The sequence below is a fragment of the Colias eurytheme genome, chromosome 9, assembly GCF_061535395.1.
Source record: "Colias eurytheme isolate Ceu_HAF_F1 chromosome 9, ilColEury1 Martin Lab GWU primary, whole genome shotgun sequence".
In the NCBI taxonomy this organism is placed as follows: domain Eukaryota; kingdom Metazoa; phylum Arthropoda; class Insecta; order Lepidoptera; family Pieridae; genus Colias; species Colias eurytheme.
In genome coordinates, this window is record NC_142988.1 from 12970887 (window position 1) to 12989068 (window position 18182).

An 18182-nucleotide genomic window follows, 5' to 3' on the forward strand; every position below is an offset into this window, starting at 1 on the left:
TAATATTTTTGTCCAAAAACATGTGTCGACGACTGTACCCCATTTTACGTTAGTATGTAGAAGTTTACATTAAAATTTAATGGTTTTCTAAGTCAAAAGTCAAGCAAAAATTGGACTGATATTGGGCACTATTTCAAGTACAATTTTTTGAGACGTAAATTATACCTATAGCTCGTTCGATATTCGCGCACTGAGGTGAGTATGCGGGGCGTAGAACCTACGCCCAGCATACTCACTGAACGAAGCCTATAACTCCGAAGTTATTCGAGCACTGTTTTTTCTTTTTGGGCACCGTTTGGCACTATTTGGGAACTATTTTTTGAAGTATGAATTATGTTTGAAGCGTATACAGATTCTCCGGACGGAGGTGAGTATGCTGGGCGAAACCTTCGTCCAGCATACTCATCGAACTATGGCTATAACTTCGCAAGTACAAGAGCACTATTTTTTTCCTTTGGGCACTATTTAGCACTATTTCAGAACAGTTTTTTGACATTCATGAAATATCAGGATTCCATGGTGAGTTGTGGTGAGTATGCTGGACGAAGGGACACTCTTTGTACGCTTTATAATCGCTACGCGGAAAAAACTAGGAATGCGAGCGAATTTTATTGAATTTCATATCGTTTAAGGATCTTGGCATTAAAATATACCTGTGGTAATTCAATAAAATAGAATAAAATAAATTTCTGATACGAAATAACAAAAAGATGATGTGTCACTGTGTGCAAATTGAATTTTGAGCAACCGTCTATATCAGCTAGACTTGTTTATTTTTCCTTAATTAATACATAACTCTAGGCAATGCGCCGAAAGGGCGGTCAAGTCGAGTCGTGACTCGTTTGATCAGATTGCAGCTCAATTACATAACATTTCATTCATGAAATCACACAAACTATCACGACGTGACGTGATTTATTATTATCTACTTTAACACGTCTTTCAACTACGTAATTAAACTTCTACTTTAACTCTATATTCATTACGAACATCATAATAAATATTTGCGCGCCTAATGAGCGCTGAGGTCATATTTTTTTAACTTTACTAATTACTAATGTACTATTTGTTCACACATTACCATAGTATCTTTAGCAAATAACTAATACGTAATGAACGGAAGACAAAAATAGCACAAGTCACATAAACTCGTTTTGAACTTTTGGCCTGATAACGCAATCGCTTGTTCGCATACTGGGTCGCCGCAACACCGAGCGGCAGGTAAGCCGTAAGAGGCTGTCGGCTCGTGCACTCAATACATCGCCCGCAACAGCAGCATTGGGATGGAATCGACTAGCAAAAGTTTATGAATACAGACTAACGTAATACTTAATATTTCTGCATCTTTATGGTTATATCGAACTTCAAAATTTACTAGGGTACTATTATGACTACTATGATAATTTATTACAGAGAGTCCATTTGTAGATAAAATTTTAACCGTTGTTTTGTATTCAAGGCAAAACTTAATTAAATTATTCAAGACAGGACGGGATAAATTAAATAAAACAAACTTTTGCATTAATAATGTAATTTATTACAAACAAACGTACAAATTCTTATAAACATTAGAAAGTATCATAGACATAAAAATACTATATAAAATCACTATATTGATATTGATAATTAAAATTAAATAAATATAAAACTGTCACTAAAATCGACAGCACTTGTTTTAACAAATTACATTATACAAAATATATTGAGAGCACGCTAATCCGTGTGAAGCGCGTCACAATTAAACCATAATTAACATAAATATTTGGGCGAGCACCAGATATCGAGATATTAACCTCAATGATAGTACTACGCGCATATCAATGGACTGCTAATCTGTCGATAAAATGTATGTTACGATAAAAATATTATATTGCGTGCCACTTATTGGTTACTGCTGAAGGTACGCTTTCTAAATTGGGCTATACCGTTCGACACTTACACTCGTTACTTAACAACTGATAAGTATTTCATATATTTATATTATCCGTAAAATATGCAGTGTCGTATGTGTTACAGAAAAATCAATAATAAAAAAAATATAATTTTATTGGACATGATTATAATATTATGTAGAGTCAGTTACATTGCAATATTTTAGATCTTTTACAATTTACGTTAAACAATTGTTCATCAACAATGATAACACGTACACAATTAATTATTGTAAACGTGACATTATAAACATGTATACAATTATACACAAGAGCGAGTGTTCTAACAACTCTACCCGCCGCGGCCGTCCGCTACCGGTGTACGCCACGCCGCCCGGCGCTTGCGCCCGCGCCCTAGCGCGTCGCTACTATGTAATTACCGTCTTATTTATTGTTTATTTACACCAACTTTAATGCCATTGTTTACAAAAACGTTTACATAATAAAAGAAGACACAAACAATATTTCTTTAATACGGAGTTATAAATACAGGGTGACTGGTAATTCGACGTGATCCTTCAAAGGGGTTATACTAGAGGTCATTTGCAAACAAATTAAGTCCAGCTAACCAGGGGTCAAAAATGGATGGTTATTGAGCTATGACCCTTTTCTTTTTGAGGTGATGCAAGTTTTGGGCAAGTTTTTTTTTTAAACTGATCGCTCATTCTTCGGCTTTCAAAAAAATATCAATTTAATGTTAACAGTGTAGTAGTTTTTTCATAATTAATTGTTTTTGGTAAAAAGGCAGAAAATTTTCATATCAAAATCCGTCATAGCTCAATAACCATCCATTTTTGACCCCTGGTTAACTGGACTTAATTTGTTGCAAATGACCTCTAGTACCCCTTTGAAGGATCATTTATATTAACTCGTAGCATAACCAAAGCATTCTCGTAATCTCTACATCTATTATTAAGATGAAATGTTACAATTTTTTGTCAAAAGTAAAATATGTCGCGAGTAATTTTGAAGGCTTTACGTAAGAGCCACTATAGTGTGGTGGAAAACATAACAGGCTGTATAGATCTCGTCATCCTTGAACTTTTGCACACGCCCGAGCTGTGATCCACCGCGCTACGACGTTATTTTTCTCAATGTAAAAAATAATCAATGAAATGTTTACTATTGTGTTAATCCCCTTCAGCATGACAGAAATATATAATAAAGAGACAACTATTTAATTTTAGGTGTACAGATCATAAAAAAAAAACTTTCGATTCGTGTACCTACTACCTACATGACGAAAATTACTTAAATTTAAAAATTTAAGTTGGTACTTACGTGTAATTTTCAAAACTTAATTCCTAAAATTTTATTTATTACAATCTTCATTATTGTATACGGCTTAATTGTTTTAAGTATTCATTATTCCACCTATGTGGCAAGGCAAGGTAATGAACATAAATCAAAATACGAAACCTGTTAAATTGTATGTACCATGTCAGTAATTATAGTTATAACTAATGCAACGTGCACTTCCTCGTATATCGTACGAGAATTGAAAAAAGTGAATAAAATGCGCTGCAAGCGCGGTCTGAGCGCGGTCTCTCACGAGTCACGCGGCGCGCGCGCACCTAGCAAGTAGCAACAGGACTCGCCTTGACAACTTGGAAATTATCTATCCTGCTGTTTCACTGACATTCGCCTCTGTTATTTATTACCTGGTTATCTTTTAAATATAATTTCATAGCTGCATGCTTGTAAATCTTTTAACCAGAACGCTTGTAATAACGTTATTCTAAGTGCGTTTCCGGCGGAGCTCTACATTCCATAACGTGTTTTGTTTCAGTAAAATTAATAGGAGACATATTTCTGTGCGCTCATGTACCATTTTCTCAGAGTCTTACTTTATTATTGTTCCTAACCCACCTCACCTTGAAGTGGCCACTCGATTTGAATATTCAATAACATGATTAAACATATCAAATTGTTGATAATTTAGTGAGTATGTGACAACTCGTGGCGTCCGAGTGTCGTCCGAGGGTCGGCGACCCCGCGCCCCGCGTCCCCCGCCCCCGCACACCCGCGCCCTCGCACACCCTCGACCACATACCGTTACAACATTACAGATCACGATAATCTCTCGTTTTAAAACCTGCAGAGACGCCCACACCGACAGTTTCGCGTTTAATTAAGCCGACTACCATCAAAACACCAAATGAAGCCACCTTCTCTATTTGATTAAATACGTTGATTTTTTCAACGCTTAAATTTGTTATTTGTTGTAACAGCCCTTTGCCAACTACAGACTTGTTTATGGTTCTAATAAAATTCTAACAAGTTGTCTCGCAACCGTCCTGGCTGTCGTCAAGATAGTTGTTCCGATACAATTCACATCTGCTGTAGGTACAACCTATAATATACATATGTATAGAAATATCTCCCAACATTCACGCCTTAATAAAGAGCATTGGTTTAAAAAATTAAACAAATAATTGGATTCCTGCAAGGCGACCGCCTGTTAAATATGTCCCTGATAGTATCTTGACGTTATCTATCAATCTGAGGAGTGGCGGTCGGCGCGAGGGGCGAGGGATGAAGGGCGAGGGGCGCTCCGCCGGAAATCGGCTCATCACTGACTTATCATATCGACGATATTTATCGTAATTAGAAAACAGTAGCCGGTAATGGAAACGGGACTGCATCTGCAGCGTGTTCGAGGATTACGCCGAGCCTGTCGCTTTATCGAGTTAAGAGCACTTGATTGCAAGTTATGACTCTGCTCTCACAACATTTCACGCTAAAGTACACTGAATTAAATGATACGTATCAACGATAGTGCCTTTTCGTTTCACTTCTCTAACACTATAATTAACCATTCTTATGAGTCTTATATGAAAATACTACTAAGATACAAACATCTTAAGTAGAGACAAGACTCTACCAATCTACAAAATGCGATATACATACCTAAAATTCATTCATACTGAACACGTACCTAAGCACGATATATCTCTATAATTTACATAATTGATACAACATGAGTTTCCCTCTTTAAATTCTTGTCGTCAATATCTTGAACATAAGCTGTGGGCACTTCTCCAAATCTATACTGGCGATAAGAGGCGATACAGCCGATGGGCGATAGCGAGGGACGACACACAATGCTATCTCCCAGCCTAACGCGCTGATAACGACGCGGACGGGATCACTGGTAACATTTGACTTAAAAAATGTCCCTGAAATGAAACACATGTAGCCAGTCACATCAATATTGGTGTGACTGAAACTGATTTTTGTATTATGCAATATTTCTTAAATTACATCAACAATTAAATTGGGAAAGGAAATTATATTTTGAGTCCGTTTAAATTTATCCATCTATGTAGTATGTACACGTTAAAATACTTAAAATACAATAATAATTGTATAACCACGATAAATAACAGTATGAAACGACTTAACGTCAGTTCGATTAAATAGTTACTTGTCATATAACATCACCATTGCTCGGACGGTGAAGAAAAATATTGTGAGGAAACCGACATATTATCGAAGAATCAAAAGTGACAGTGACCCCACTTGCCGAGCGTGGCCACACCTGGCCACTTGGCCAGTGGGAAAGTATAATATGATGATGATGATGATTGGCATGTAAAATAGTAGTATAACTCTATGTGATTAATGCATCATTACCTAAGTTTTGCCTTATGCAGTATCAAACAACTCCATATAATATGTCAAGTCTACAAAATATGTACAGTCATATTATCATGTCTTTAAGTAACATAACCTTTAGGTCACAACACTAACCTTTTTTATTTTCTAAAGTATAAAATCTAGACAACCTTATGAATGCCAACCGTTATAAGGTTACACATACCGGTATATTGAAAGTTATTTTTAACTACCAAATAAGGTAATGAACCTGTTTGATAGAGCCGTAGGTAGGGCCGTAGCCCGTAGTCCAGCGAGAGGTCGCGGCGGGCTGGGTGCAGGCGGCGGGCGGCAGGCGACGGGCCGGGTGCGGGCGGCGGGCCGGGAGCGGGCAGCTGCGCGGGCGACCTTTACGACCCAACGATAACTGCGCTCGTGACATTTATGACTGCCCGAGGTGCACTTCACCGTTAACTGAAATATTTCTTTTTTCTTCTTTGTTTACAGATCTGCAACTATAGTTACTTATATCAATCGTTTAATTACATCTTCAATTAGCTCGTGTTTCAATTAATAACATTTTCATGTGTTCAATTTTTTAGTACAATTATTCAAACATTTAATCTTATCCATTTCATTACATTTTCATCAAAAATACAAAATAATATTACAGACATTATGTTTTCCTAGAGTCAATTTACAAACAATACATAAAACTAATAAGATAATGTGATCCTACGTTCGCAATGTTAACTGTTCGTCCTACGTCCAACATTTAAGTATTTAACAAGTTTAGTATTCAAAACTATTCAAAAATTACGTAAAATATGATTTCGTGCGCGTGCCCTGTATCATTAAAACGCAATGTATTTGTTGTTGCTCTCTGAACCTACGCTTCGTGTCAGCAGTGAAAGTGCGACGTTATGTGATCGACAATTAGTGGCAGTCTATCGTGCAGACATGACTGTGTGGTGTGTGCACTGTGCTGTGTACAGTGTACATCATGTGTACTACATACACTGCTACCCGTCAGACCTCTTGTTGCGTCTCCTCACTCTCTACCCCGACTGAATGGCAAATTATACTGTCGGCATTTAAATTCGATTTATACCCGTGTACGATATAACCTTTGAATGTGATCCTTTAAGTACTTGGAGATAAAGTTACGTTAAGTTTTATATACATGACGATGTACATTCTATGAATAGAAAACGAAACATATTGACCCTGGCTGTAGACATTTTCTAAAGAGGTAATCAATTTTCTTGCCGATTCGACTGAAAGCTTTTCAAATTAGCCAATAGATGAATAAATAACATTTCGAATCAATAAATAGATAAATGCAAACGCTCTTAAAGCCATAAACTCTATCTATATACTAGTTGAAAGGGAACTCTGTGTGGGCAATATTAATATCCGATGGTAATGAAATTGGACTTTAAATAGGTGATCACAATAAAGCGTGTACATGTCACAGGCGAGTGTACGAAACGATGCGACACGCAGCCGATATTATATTTAGCTCGACGCGACGCACACCACCGCACGGTCGCACCACTGAAATACATGCGCTCTCCGCTCCCGCTCACGCTCAAGCGCACGCTCACCGCTCAAGCGCTAGCTTCTCGCTCGTTTGGTGGCAGCTACGCACCGTTCGACTATACAGTTCGATCACCTTTACCGGTATATTAATTTGTTATGAATTTGAAATACATTTTTTTTTAATGCTTGAGAGTTTAGGCGACAGTTTATATTAGTGCTTTCTTGTTTTCTGTTAGATATTTTACCATAAAATTGTCATTTATGCATTTCTTTTCGATGTATAGTTAATAGTATCTGTCTGTATATTATCTGTGCTAAAAATTATGTTATTATAGATAAAATATTGAATATATACAACTTATATTTGAAACGGATCTTTATCTCTATGCATTAAGTTGTCAACAACTACTCAAACCAAAATAAAACAATACTGCATTGACTTTTGTCAACTCTGCACTAAATACAGAAGTAGACAAATAAGATAAGATGGCCGCGAGCGTGCCGCCGTCGCGGGCACTGGCGCTCGGTAAACAGCGCCGACACCTAGACATGCTAAGATATATTTAACGCTACTATCATAAATACTAAATTGTTAGCAATTCTATTTACAATAAGTGACCGTTTAATGACAGCGAGATAATGACACGAAGTACAATTGTATTTAATAAATATCAAGTCACTTTGTAGCACTTAAAGAGCTATCTTTGAGAATTTGATAAATTTTATTATTTTAAATGATGAAATTAACCATATTTCTTCATTGATAAAACATAAATAGAAAGCGTTAATAATAATTAAAGTCGGTCCTTGATGTTAACTCAAATCGATAAAAAAAATAATATGTGAAGTAGCTTGAACAAGTGTCGCGAATATAATATGAGGACTTCTGGACTTGTTGATTGCAGGCGCCGCACGCACACACGCGCGGCGCTAACGACCGCTGAGCGTGTGTGCGTGCGCTCGTGTACACACGTTAGCGCTTGTGTGTGTGTGCACTTGTTCAAACATCGCGGCTCACACTAGACACTCGCGCGGCTACAGACAATAGTAGCGCCTAGAGCTCGCACCTAATGCATCTCTATTTGTTTTCCGAACTTGAAATCACTTATACTTATCATTGTAATAAGCGATCAAAGCTAAGCATCTGAAAAACGAAAAGGTTCTGTATTGAATAATATTTGAATCTTTTACGCACTAAAATAAATTCAAAAGGAGTAAAATCAATCTATAAACATCTTGTTTTCAAATAGCTTGTCAAATAAAAGTTTATATTTCATTTAATTTAATTATTTGTTTCTCATGCTCAAAATCCGTTCACTTTGTGTCAGGGATTAGTCATTAGACTGTGTTCGATCTTCCACTGAAGATACTGTCTCAAAGCAGTCTAAATGTTCCGCTCTATGAACTAATCTTTTAAACTCAATCATAAAGGGTATTTTCTGATATTACATACTTGTTAAAAATATAATATAATAATTAATAATATAATCAGATTTAAAATTTAAATAATCAGTTGGAACTTGGAAGCACACGGAGAGTTACGCAGGCAGTGGGCACCTACGCCGAGTCGAGCGGCCGCACCTCGCCGGCAACCGCACAAGCATTAATTAAAAACTAATTTTCACGAACACGAGCAACGCAAACATGAATTATATTTACTCGCCCGATCACCCGGCTTCACCCGTACGTTGCCATTTAGCGCTCGCCGAATGGTTGAGCGCACGCGATCCTAGCCATTATATAAAACGGACTAATTAAATTGCAAATTGTCTTTCAAAATAGTTTTTATATGCCGTCCGCGTTACGTTGTCGCCCTCCCCCCCCCCCCTCCCTCCTGCTAGGCGCCTCCCCCCGCGGCCGCTGCTACACGCACACCGGCACACAGTACGCGCACCTGGGAGCTACATACACATTATACTTGTCTATTATGAATTAAAAAATTTCATCTCTTGAGCCCTAACATTTCGAATCCATTATATTTTAAAAAAAGATGAAAGATCAAATTTTCATGTTTGCTTTACAAATAAATATTGTTTTTGTTTTGAATTATGATTTCATTACTTAACGTAAAGTCGTTTCATCATCTACTTCAAGTAAAAGATAGGAATAAAATTAAAACCATGTAATCGTATATTACTTTGTCCGTTATAATCGCCATATAAATTAAAGACATACATAGCTACGTATAAGGCGTCATATATTAAATTAACACAAATAGGTAAAAACGGCTGGAATAAACGTAACCTACATTTTATATTTTTATGGAACTAAATTGATGTCGCTTTCTTGTACAATATAAGGAAACTCGATGGCTCTACAAACGCGCTCTACAACTTTGTATGAAATAAATAAGAGTCATATATTAGAGGTTTTATTGGTGTGGAGGCGCGTGGTCGTTGATGTCTTTTGAAGGCGATACAGCTTCGCTGATAAGCCTGAGATGGCTCATATTATCTATTTAAGACTTTATTTCTCTCAATTTTTACGAGCCAATATATTTAATAGCCTCTCATGAATCACAAGCCCGTGTACGCTCAGTGATGTAATCATGTAATGTTTATAACATGTTCCTCGTTATACACTAATCTTCAGGTCAATAAAATACAATATTTGAAATAATTTCGTGGCCTTAAAACTCTCCATACATACGATATATGTACGGTTATCTCATTTCTTACACTTCTTGTGTACCCATGAAGATATTCAATAATCATAATTAATGATCACTGATAAAGCACATATACATTTTGATAACTAAGTAATATTTAGTAATTCGGCGGTTTATGAGGACAATTTTTTCACAGCGTTCACGTGTCACGCTAACATTGACAGAGGAGGTGTGTAACGACAAACACAAGCTTTGTCCGGCAGAGAGAAACCCGTAGGCCGCTGCCGGTCCGCCGCGGCGCCGCTCCGCAGTGGTATTTCCACAGAGCACTTTATTGCTAACTCGGGGTCGACGAACGAGCTCCGTGGGAGTTATTTTTATTTTATAAATTGTAATAAAACGTACATTTGCATATAAGATATGCGACTGCTTCAGATATATGGGATGTCACGTAACTGCCGCTAGCTGGCCGAGAGCGCGCGCGCTGCCCGCCAATATATTGCTTACACGCATCGAGAAAATCATATATATGTATTTGTTTATTTACTCTTTCATAGCTATTCATAATATCAAACCACCTACTCCCTATAAAACGATGACGTTAAAATAGCACGCCACGTCTTCATGTTTTACTTATAGTAATTACATTTCAAAAATGAAGGTAACATATTATGTATATTTTTTAATTTAATTAAGCAATATTTTTTATACTGTTTATCTATTGATAAAATAACGAAGTTCTTTAGATTTCGTATCATAATATATTAATACAATAATCAGATAATAGAACTATAATGTCATGTGTGCAAAAACTTTTCTTTAAAAACAACGTTAATTTCAATAATTTGAAGTCTCTAACTTCATTCATATCAAAAGAATAATATCCTTCAAAAGGAAGAGTCATCAAATTAATAAAATGCAATATACAATTGAGACTATGTTACCCTAAGGCCTAAACTATAAATAGCTATATCGTTTCAAATATAAAAATCGATGCGATCAACATAATACTGGGTAATATAAATTCTGATTACGGATTAAAAAGTGAGCAAGGATTGGGATGGCGAATGGCAATGGAGTCGCTCGTTATCAGCTGCTCCCGGCTGATAGCTTTATCCGCTGGCCCCAGGAACGTGACACACGCCATATTTAACTTCGCTTAGCTAAATACTACGAGTATCATAAATATCTTTACTATAACATAAAACCGTTAAAGATCCTTTCTCTTGTATAGTTTAATATGGTAAAAAGAATATGGACATTATGTAAATTAGTTTGTGGAAAGTAGGCGTTACATAATTTACGATAATGATTTTCTCTTCAAAATTATAACAAATAATAAAGAGCTACCTACTCTTAGTATGTATAGAAGAATATCTAAAACTTATTTATTTGTACTCAATAGATTGGAAGATAATATGTATTTCAATAATAAGATAAAACGTTTAATTCTAAAGTGTTGTAAGTTGTAACTCATGCTAATGGGAAGTTTGTTTTTTTCGAATCGTATGTGACATCCAGTCATTCGCAAATGTTATTAATTAATTATTGTACCTATAACTGAAGTAGCATGTGCTCGTGAATATTGTAAAGGATATTTTTCGCATCTTTTTACGAATCCTTGAAACCTCTCAATTGGTCTGGAATGATTGGATTGGATTGTATTTGAATTAGACTTATTTATAACTTCTTACTCAAAGCACAGAATATATAATAGTACTATATACCGCAAAGTCTTATATAATATAGAGGTAGAATATCCTTTTTTTATAAACGACAGTATATTTCTTCAAGCTAAATCCCTACATTTCTATAGGATTATTTCGTTGAATTAGTATCAAAGCCGATTTTTGATTGAAGTATCGTGAATGTATATAATTAAACAGCACGTAAGTATAAATGTCCGTTACAGAGCCGTTACTGGAAGAATGTCCGATCGTTCGAGCAGCGGCCAGCGGGCTGCAGGTTGCGGACTGTGGAACGCGTAGTGTCACTCGCAGCAATTTGACGAGGTTTCTCGCAACTGGTCGCGCGGGTTTTAAAATGTAAATAGATGTATTGGAGCCGGCGATGATTGGGGACAGGTCCGACGGGTCGCCGCTTGCGCCGCACTCGCTGCCCGCTACAGCGCGAGCGGTGGCCAGCACGGAAAATAATATACCTACGCCGTGTTGTTTTTCGTGGTGGTCTACACTGATGTAGACCGTGTGTACCTTGCACATGTGTTTACCTCCTAAAGCCTAATTTCTATTTTAATCATACATCATTACAGACATTGTTTTAATATCATTGCCCGACGATAAACGCTTGAATATTAAATATGAGTCATGATCTTGATATTGATTTTTAATCATCCATACTAATATTATAAATGCGAAAGTAACTCTGTCTGTCTGTCTGTTACTCAATCACGCCTAAACTACTGAACCAATTTGCATGAAATTTGGTATGGAGATATTTTGATACCCGAGAAAGGACATAGGCTACCTTTTATTGCGAAATATGTACCACGGGCGAAGCCGGGGCGGACCACTAGTATTATATAATTTAACCATAATCAAAAGAATATGGGACAATAAGTATTAACCCAAGAGAATCACCGTTCGGCGATATCGGGCCGCGCAGTGCGTAGCAGTTACGTCTCGAAACCGGTAGCATTACGACATTATACAGAATATCAAATCGAGTGAATCGGGATTAATTGTAGGCACGTTAATCGACGTGTAATAGTATTTCATGCTGCTATTGCCCATGTACTGGAAACTCACTTCGAGCTATATTTAGCACGGTTCATTTATGTTGCAAATTAAGACATGGCTTTATAAACGATCGCTAAGGACTCGTCGTGCAGCCTGCGGACCCTGCGGTACTCCCGTACTCAGCAGTCGGCACCTACTATGTAATAAAGATATAACTAATGGCCATCCCGCATGAAATTGACAATAATTATATTTTTACACTGAAGAATATTTCTAGCATCGTTATTTTAATAACATTCTGCATTATTAGCGGCAGCATTCTGCTAACGAGTTTGCAGATGACTAATTTTCGTGTCACAGTATGTGTCTGTGTGTGTGCGTGTGTCCATGTGTGTCGCACACGCTCACACTCGCACCACACTCGCCGTGATAACGGGCTATCAACTGCTGTACAGACAATGTTCGCGTTGTTTCTGATCGTTCAAATTGAAATTCTTTATTTTAATTATAAATTGCATCCAATATTTAATATTTCGTCATGCGATGTGCCCGTCTCCATTCATTCTGTTAATTCTCATGTCATTGACATTAATCCAGTCATAATTAATTTGACATAATAATTATTCGTTCTCTATATCCTTCTACGTGTTCAATATTATAATTTTGGTATTATAATCTGACAGTAGGAATGTGGTTAAATGGTGAGGATTCTGCTATACAATGTGCGGCAGCGATTTCAATAATTCGGTTTTCGTTATCATAAAAATTCCGAAGCTACCAGTTTCTAGAGCGAATTTAAAGATAAGAAACTTGTCGCAGCGCAAATATATTATGTTGCCAAATAATGTTCTTCACTCAATTGATTTTAAAGTTTTAACGTTAATATTGACGAGTTTTATGAAGAGTTCTTCGTGTAGCAGTTTTTGCACGACAGGAGAAAGCTTGCGTCAATCAACCTGTTGCGTGGTAAGCGCTCGGTTTTTGCTGACCATCGAGAGACAGCGGGTCAGCCGCCGCCCGCCCCGCACCCCGCGCCCGCGCTCCCGTGCCCAGCACTTCCTATGACCGCGATAAGACCGGTTACCAGCCACTTTTAAAACGTTTTGGACTTATTAAATCCACATACGTGACTATTTTGTTTAACAAAAATTTTAATTTTGTGAACAGTTTGTGTATGTGAAGGTATTTATTAAATCTTGCCAATATTCGTAATTCGTATTGGCTGGAGTCAGGCCGCTGGTGATCGATCGTTATGGAAATCTTTGGGTGAGGCCTATGTCCTGCAGTGAACGTCCTGGAACGGAAAATATTCGTAAAAGCATATGAATTATTATTTTTTTTATATTTGACATCAGAAACTTTTCCTGTTGCTGCGATCTGAACGGTATTACTTTATTTGTAATGAGTAAGCAAAAATAGACGCGCCTTGTCAGAAATAATAAGGCGCACACGAGTTTATTATCTGTGTCAATCCGATTGACCCTAACGCGAGGGTCATTTATCAGATTCGCGCCAACTTGTTAACGCTGTTTACATCATTAGACGTCCGTCGGTTACAATCAGATATGGAGTTTGAACACTTATTTAACAACAAACAAATAAACCACTACGTGATGTTTTTGGACATTTTTCAAATATTTGTCTGTGACGGTTAGCAACATTGTCTCGTCGCAGGCGAGCTGTGGGCGAGCTCTTTTAGCGGCCGATAAAAATAGCTGGCAACAATGCGCAGCGCGGCGCCACGCGGGTATCATGTTCTAGCGGCGCTCGCTTGCAGCGAGACGGCCGACCAGCGAACTTTACGAGGGCGAGCCCTGACCCGCCCTCCAAATATTAATAACATTATGTTCGATTAGACGTGTCCCTTCGGCGCCTGGGGACGTTGCGTCACGGCCTGAAATACACGCGCGGTCAGCGCGGGGCACGCGTCGCCGCTCCCGGAACGATGCTCCGACACGAACAGAATAAAACCGGCCGCAGTGCCAAACCCGCGGTCAACGACTCCCGAAATAGATGCATAACGTGTGTACCTATAGGAAATTAAGAACCGGTCGGCCGGCGACACTCCGTAGTCCGTATCGATAAGAATTCGATTCGAAAGCGGAATCCACCTGAACGATTAATTTTATACAGCTTTCACTGGCCCCTCTGGCCGGTCTCGTCCAGGCGAGCCAGTCTACTGCTTGCGGAGGCGCAGCAGATAATATCCTCCACGTCGTAACTCGTAACTCGGGAACCTTGGACCTTCGACGTAGCCCGATAGCGCCTCGCGATCGTTCTTTATCTATCTGTTAGTTAAGTTTTAATGATCCGTCATCATTACTGCCTATTCCTTGTAACGGAAACAGTAACAAATTAAAAGCCTAATGTAATGGCTAAACCGAATGGTCCTAAAAAACTTCTACAAAAAAAAATGGTGAAGTGCCGGGCCTTGACCCACATCTTTATATTCGGAAAGACAAAACTTTCCATCTACTAATGAATAATGTAACATATCTGAGTGCTATAATCAGCGGTCATCGTGAATTAAACATCGTTTGTGGAACTTACGGTATTCTCATACGACAATTCTCCACATCTTCCCAAATAATGGATCGTTTATGGCCTGACCTGAGGGCTGAGGCTGGCGCGAATGAGTTCGTCTTCGACACATCATTTATACGCATATATAACGAAAACAGTAAATGGAAGTACTGGCAGTGTTGCGATATTGAACTGTGACCCAAATTAACACACAATTGGGTAATTAGGATAATGTATGTTCCGACTGAACTTTAAACACATTTAGTGACTGGCGTTTGGAATCTAATTGAGGAAATTATGTGTTGCTACTTGCTATCCTCGAGAATGAATTAATAATTATTGATGTAAATCAGGACGTCTATGCGAATAATTTACTTAAATGGTATAGGTAGATATTCCTCAGTTCTAAATTCGAATGGATCATTAAGGGGTCTCAGTTTTTTACTACTATAAAACGTATATGTATTGTAATTTGCGTTATTTTAATTAGCTAAGTGTACGAGCATCGTCGGGTTGCGGCGCCAATACGGGGCCTTCGCCCTCGTGCTCACTCCCCCCCCCTGCACCACTTGCGTACCCCCCGCACCCCTCGGCCGTCTTCCGCACTTCACACGCCACGCATTTCCATCAACATGATTAATTAACGTATTTATGACGATTAAACATGCTTATAATTTAATAATGTTAATCTATTACTAGCACAATGATATGAATTTATAAATGAAATCCTTATAATTACACCATGAAATAATAAATCATCGGTAGGTATACATACATTCACTATATTATTTACTTATATTAACTATATTATATTATACCTATTATTATGATACAGTCTATTGAATTTACGATATTAGTAATAATATCATTATTTTCCAACTATTTTACGAGCTACAAAGTGAAATATAATTAATATTTTCAAATATCTATGCGAAATCGTCACAGAGAGTGATCGAGAGGAATGACATATTATTACGTGGCAAGCGAAAAGAACATACTACAAGCGCAGTCGGAATGTCGGTCTGTAGTGCGGCGCGTGCGGCGGTCGGACTGCTGCGGTCGGCGGCGCTCCGGCGCGCCCGCGGGCTCCAGAACCTACCTCGCTGAGCAGCCCGAGCTCGGCCACCACGCGGCATCCGTCACCAACACCACGCGGTCGCGCGGTAAATATAACCGTTGGACCGGTTTCACTGGCGAATTCCTGGAGCGGCAGCGTCGAACGTGGAGTGCGGACGACATCTTTACCTGACAGTATTAGAAAATAGCACGACTCTAATGCTGCCCGGTAAGATGCGAACCGCGACTCCGGTGGCTTGACAGTCGACACAGGACGCGAGACGCGCGGTACATGCGAACACAGCGACGGTGCGAGGAGGACTGAGGCCCGACGGCAGCGCGCGAGTCGCGGAGGCTCGGAGGCGGCGCCGGCCCGCCCCACGCCCTCTGCGGCCCTCCGCATGCGACCTACTGACCATTTCTTGACTTCACCATTGAAGGACACTATCCTCGCCTTTCGCGCCCATTGTCGACGAACGCTACCTAGCCAAAACCTTCCTCGTCGACCACTGAATTCGTTGAACATTTGAAATATTTGTTTAGTGCTAGAAGGTTTACTTTCTGCAACCGCTACTCATATCTCTATCTATCTACCTAGATCACAATAATCAGGATAAGTACTAAAAAGTTAATGAACAATTATAAAAACAAATAATTATATTAAGAGTGGGGACTGGGGAGTGACCTGCTCAAATGCTCTAATCATATCTACTACCTATTTTCCGTTGCAATCTGATGACGTAGGCATCTTTATTATTCCATTCAAAGTTTTCTAGTACTTTAAAAATGGCATCACAGCGAACAGCTTCATATCGGTGTGTATTATATAGCTTTATATCGGTGTGATATTAATTATTATTAACATCTTCAAAATAAGGAAGATTTACTTTCTAATAATAAGAGAGCGCTTATGCCGTGCACACGTGTCAGAAGTGAAGCTTATTTGGAAAGATTCAAAAATACCAAAATCGTTAGGTACCTAGTACCTACTAGCGACGGACTTTTCAGAATAAAGGTAACTAAAAACTGCTAAACTCAAAATAAAGTATCTATCTAAGTGTAGGTGAAGGACCATAGAAAAAAATTAAGTAGATATTTTGTGTGTGTCAAAACATGCACTAGTTCCTTCTCAAGTATAAAGATAGAGGGCATTTTTATTTTTTACACTAAAATTATAAATTACATAACCCTTGCCAATAGCAATAATAATAATTAATTGACAATAGCTTGTCACTGGGTGCCGAATGGCGATAGATAACGGGTGATAAGCGGTGACCCGGCGATCTGCCGCCGATAGCGCCGCCCCGCGCCCCGCACCGCCCCGGGGTGCTTCGGGTCAGCGGGCCGCAATCTCTGATCACTGCATCTACACACATCGTGCTCGCAACCCTATTGTAGAATTCCATTGCAGGAGCTCTAAACTTCTCGAACTCGACTTTGTTCTCTACCTACAATATCCTGACTTAGTAAAACATTTTATAATATGAATCATAATATTAGATATCATGGTTAACAAAACTATATGGTACCTTTAGAAATTAAAGACCTACTACTGAAAATGAATGAAATCGTAAAACTTGCTTTTCAATAGGAAAACATGGAATTCAATACTTCTGTGTCGAAAATGATCGGTTGAAAATAACTGTAGGTTTATAGGTAGATTTATACGGAATTCCACAGGGGTCCGTATAGAGACCGTAGTTCCACAGGGGTCCGTATAGAGACCGTAGTTCTATATAAAGTTAACTTAACTTTGCGATATATAATTTTATTTAATTGCTTAATTTCTTAATGTTGTTAATTTGCATATGAAGTTAGATAAACCCGAAGAGTCGTATTCCGTATTCTTTATTAGTTCAGGTACATATAGGTAATCAGTGATACACTTGATTAGTATATCTACAAAAACTATAACAGATATAAGAAACAGTTTTTTTTTTTATTTACTCGTAACAAATTAATAGTAACTAATTGCGCGTAGGTGCTGCGTAAATGAATAAAATCGAATATCGATGTGGGGCAGGATTCCAATCCGCATCGTTCTTCTGCGATAAATCACCTTATAAATATTTGAATCTTCGTCTTTCACCAAAGATGGTACCTGCATTAGAATAGATTAACATCATAAAATATTACAAAATTACATAGATCAGTCTATATTATTTCTTAACAAAAATGTACTGCAGAAATACATATTTTGCCATAACTGACCGCATACATTAAAAA

General features: G+C 38.2%; 1 protein-coding gene across 2 annotated transcripts; it reads right to left on the reverse strand.

The window, feature by feature from the left end:
* Window positions 1-1520: 1520 nt before the first annotated feature.
* Window positions 1521-17257, reverse strand: LOC149906190 (uncharacterized). 2 transcript variants are annotated; one of them, XR_016457053.1, is made up of 3 exons: window positions 16000-17257; window positions 5800-6043; window positions 1521-5110 (listed from the first exon to the last, which is right to left on the reverse strand). XR_016457053.1 is itself a non-coding variant. In XM_090105155.1 (2 exons), the coding sequence occupies exons 1-2, from the start codon at window positions 16480-16482 to the stop codon at window positions 5999-6001; spliced, it is 528 nt and encodes a 175-aa protein (XP_089961281.1). In that variant the 5' UTR covers window positions 16483-17257; the 3' UTR covers window positions 1521-5998. The 2 variants fall into 2 exon arrangements, 1 of the variants encoding a protein (XP_089961281.1); XM_090105155.1 differs by having other exon boundaries at window positions 1521-6043.
* Window positions 17258-18182: the final 925 nt, after the last annotated feature.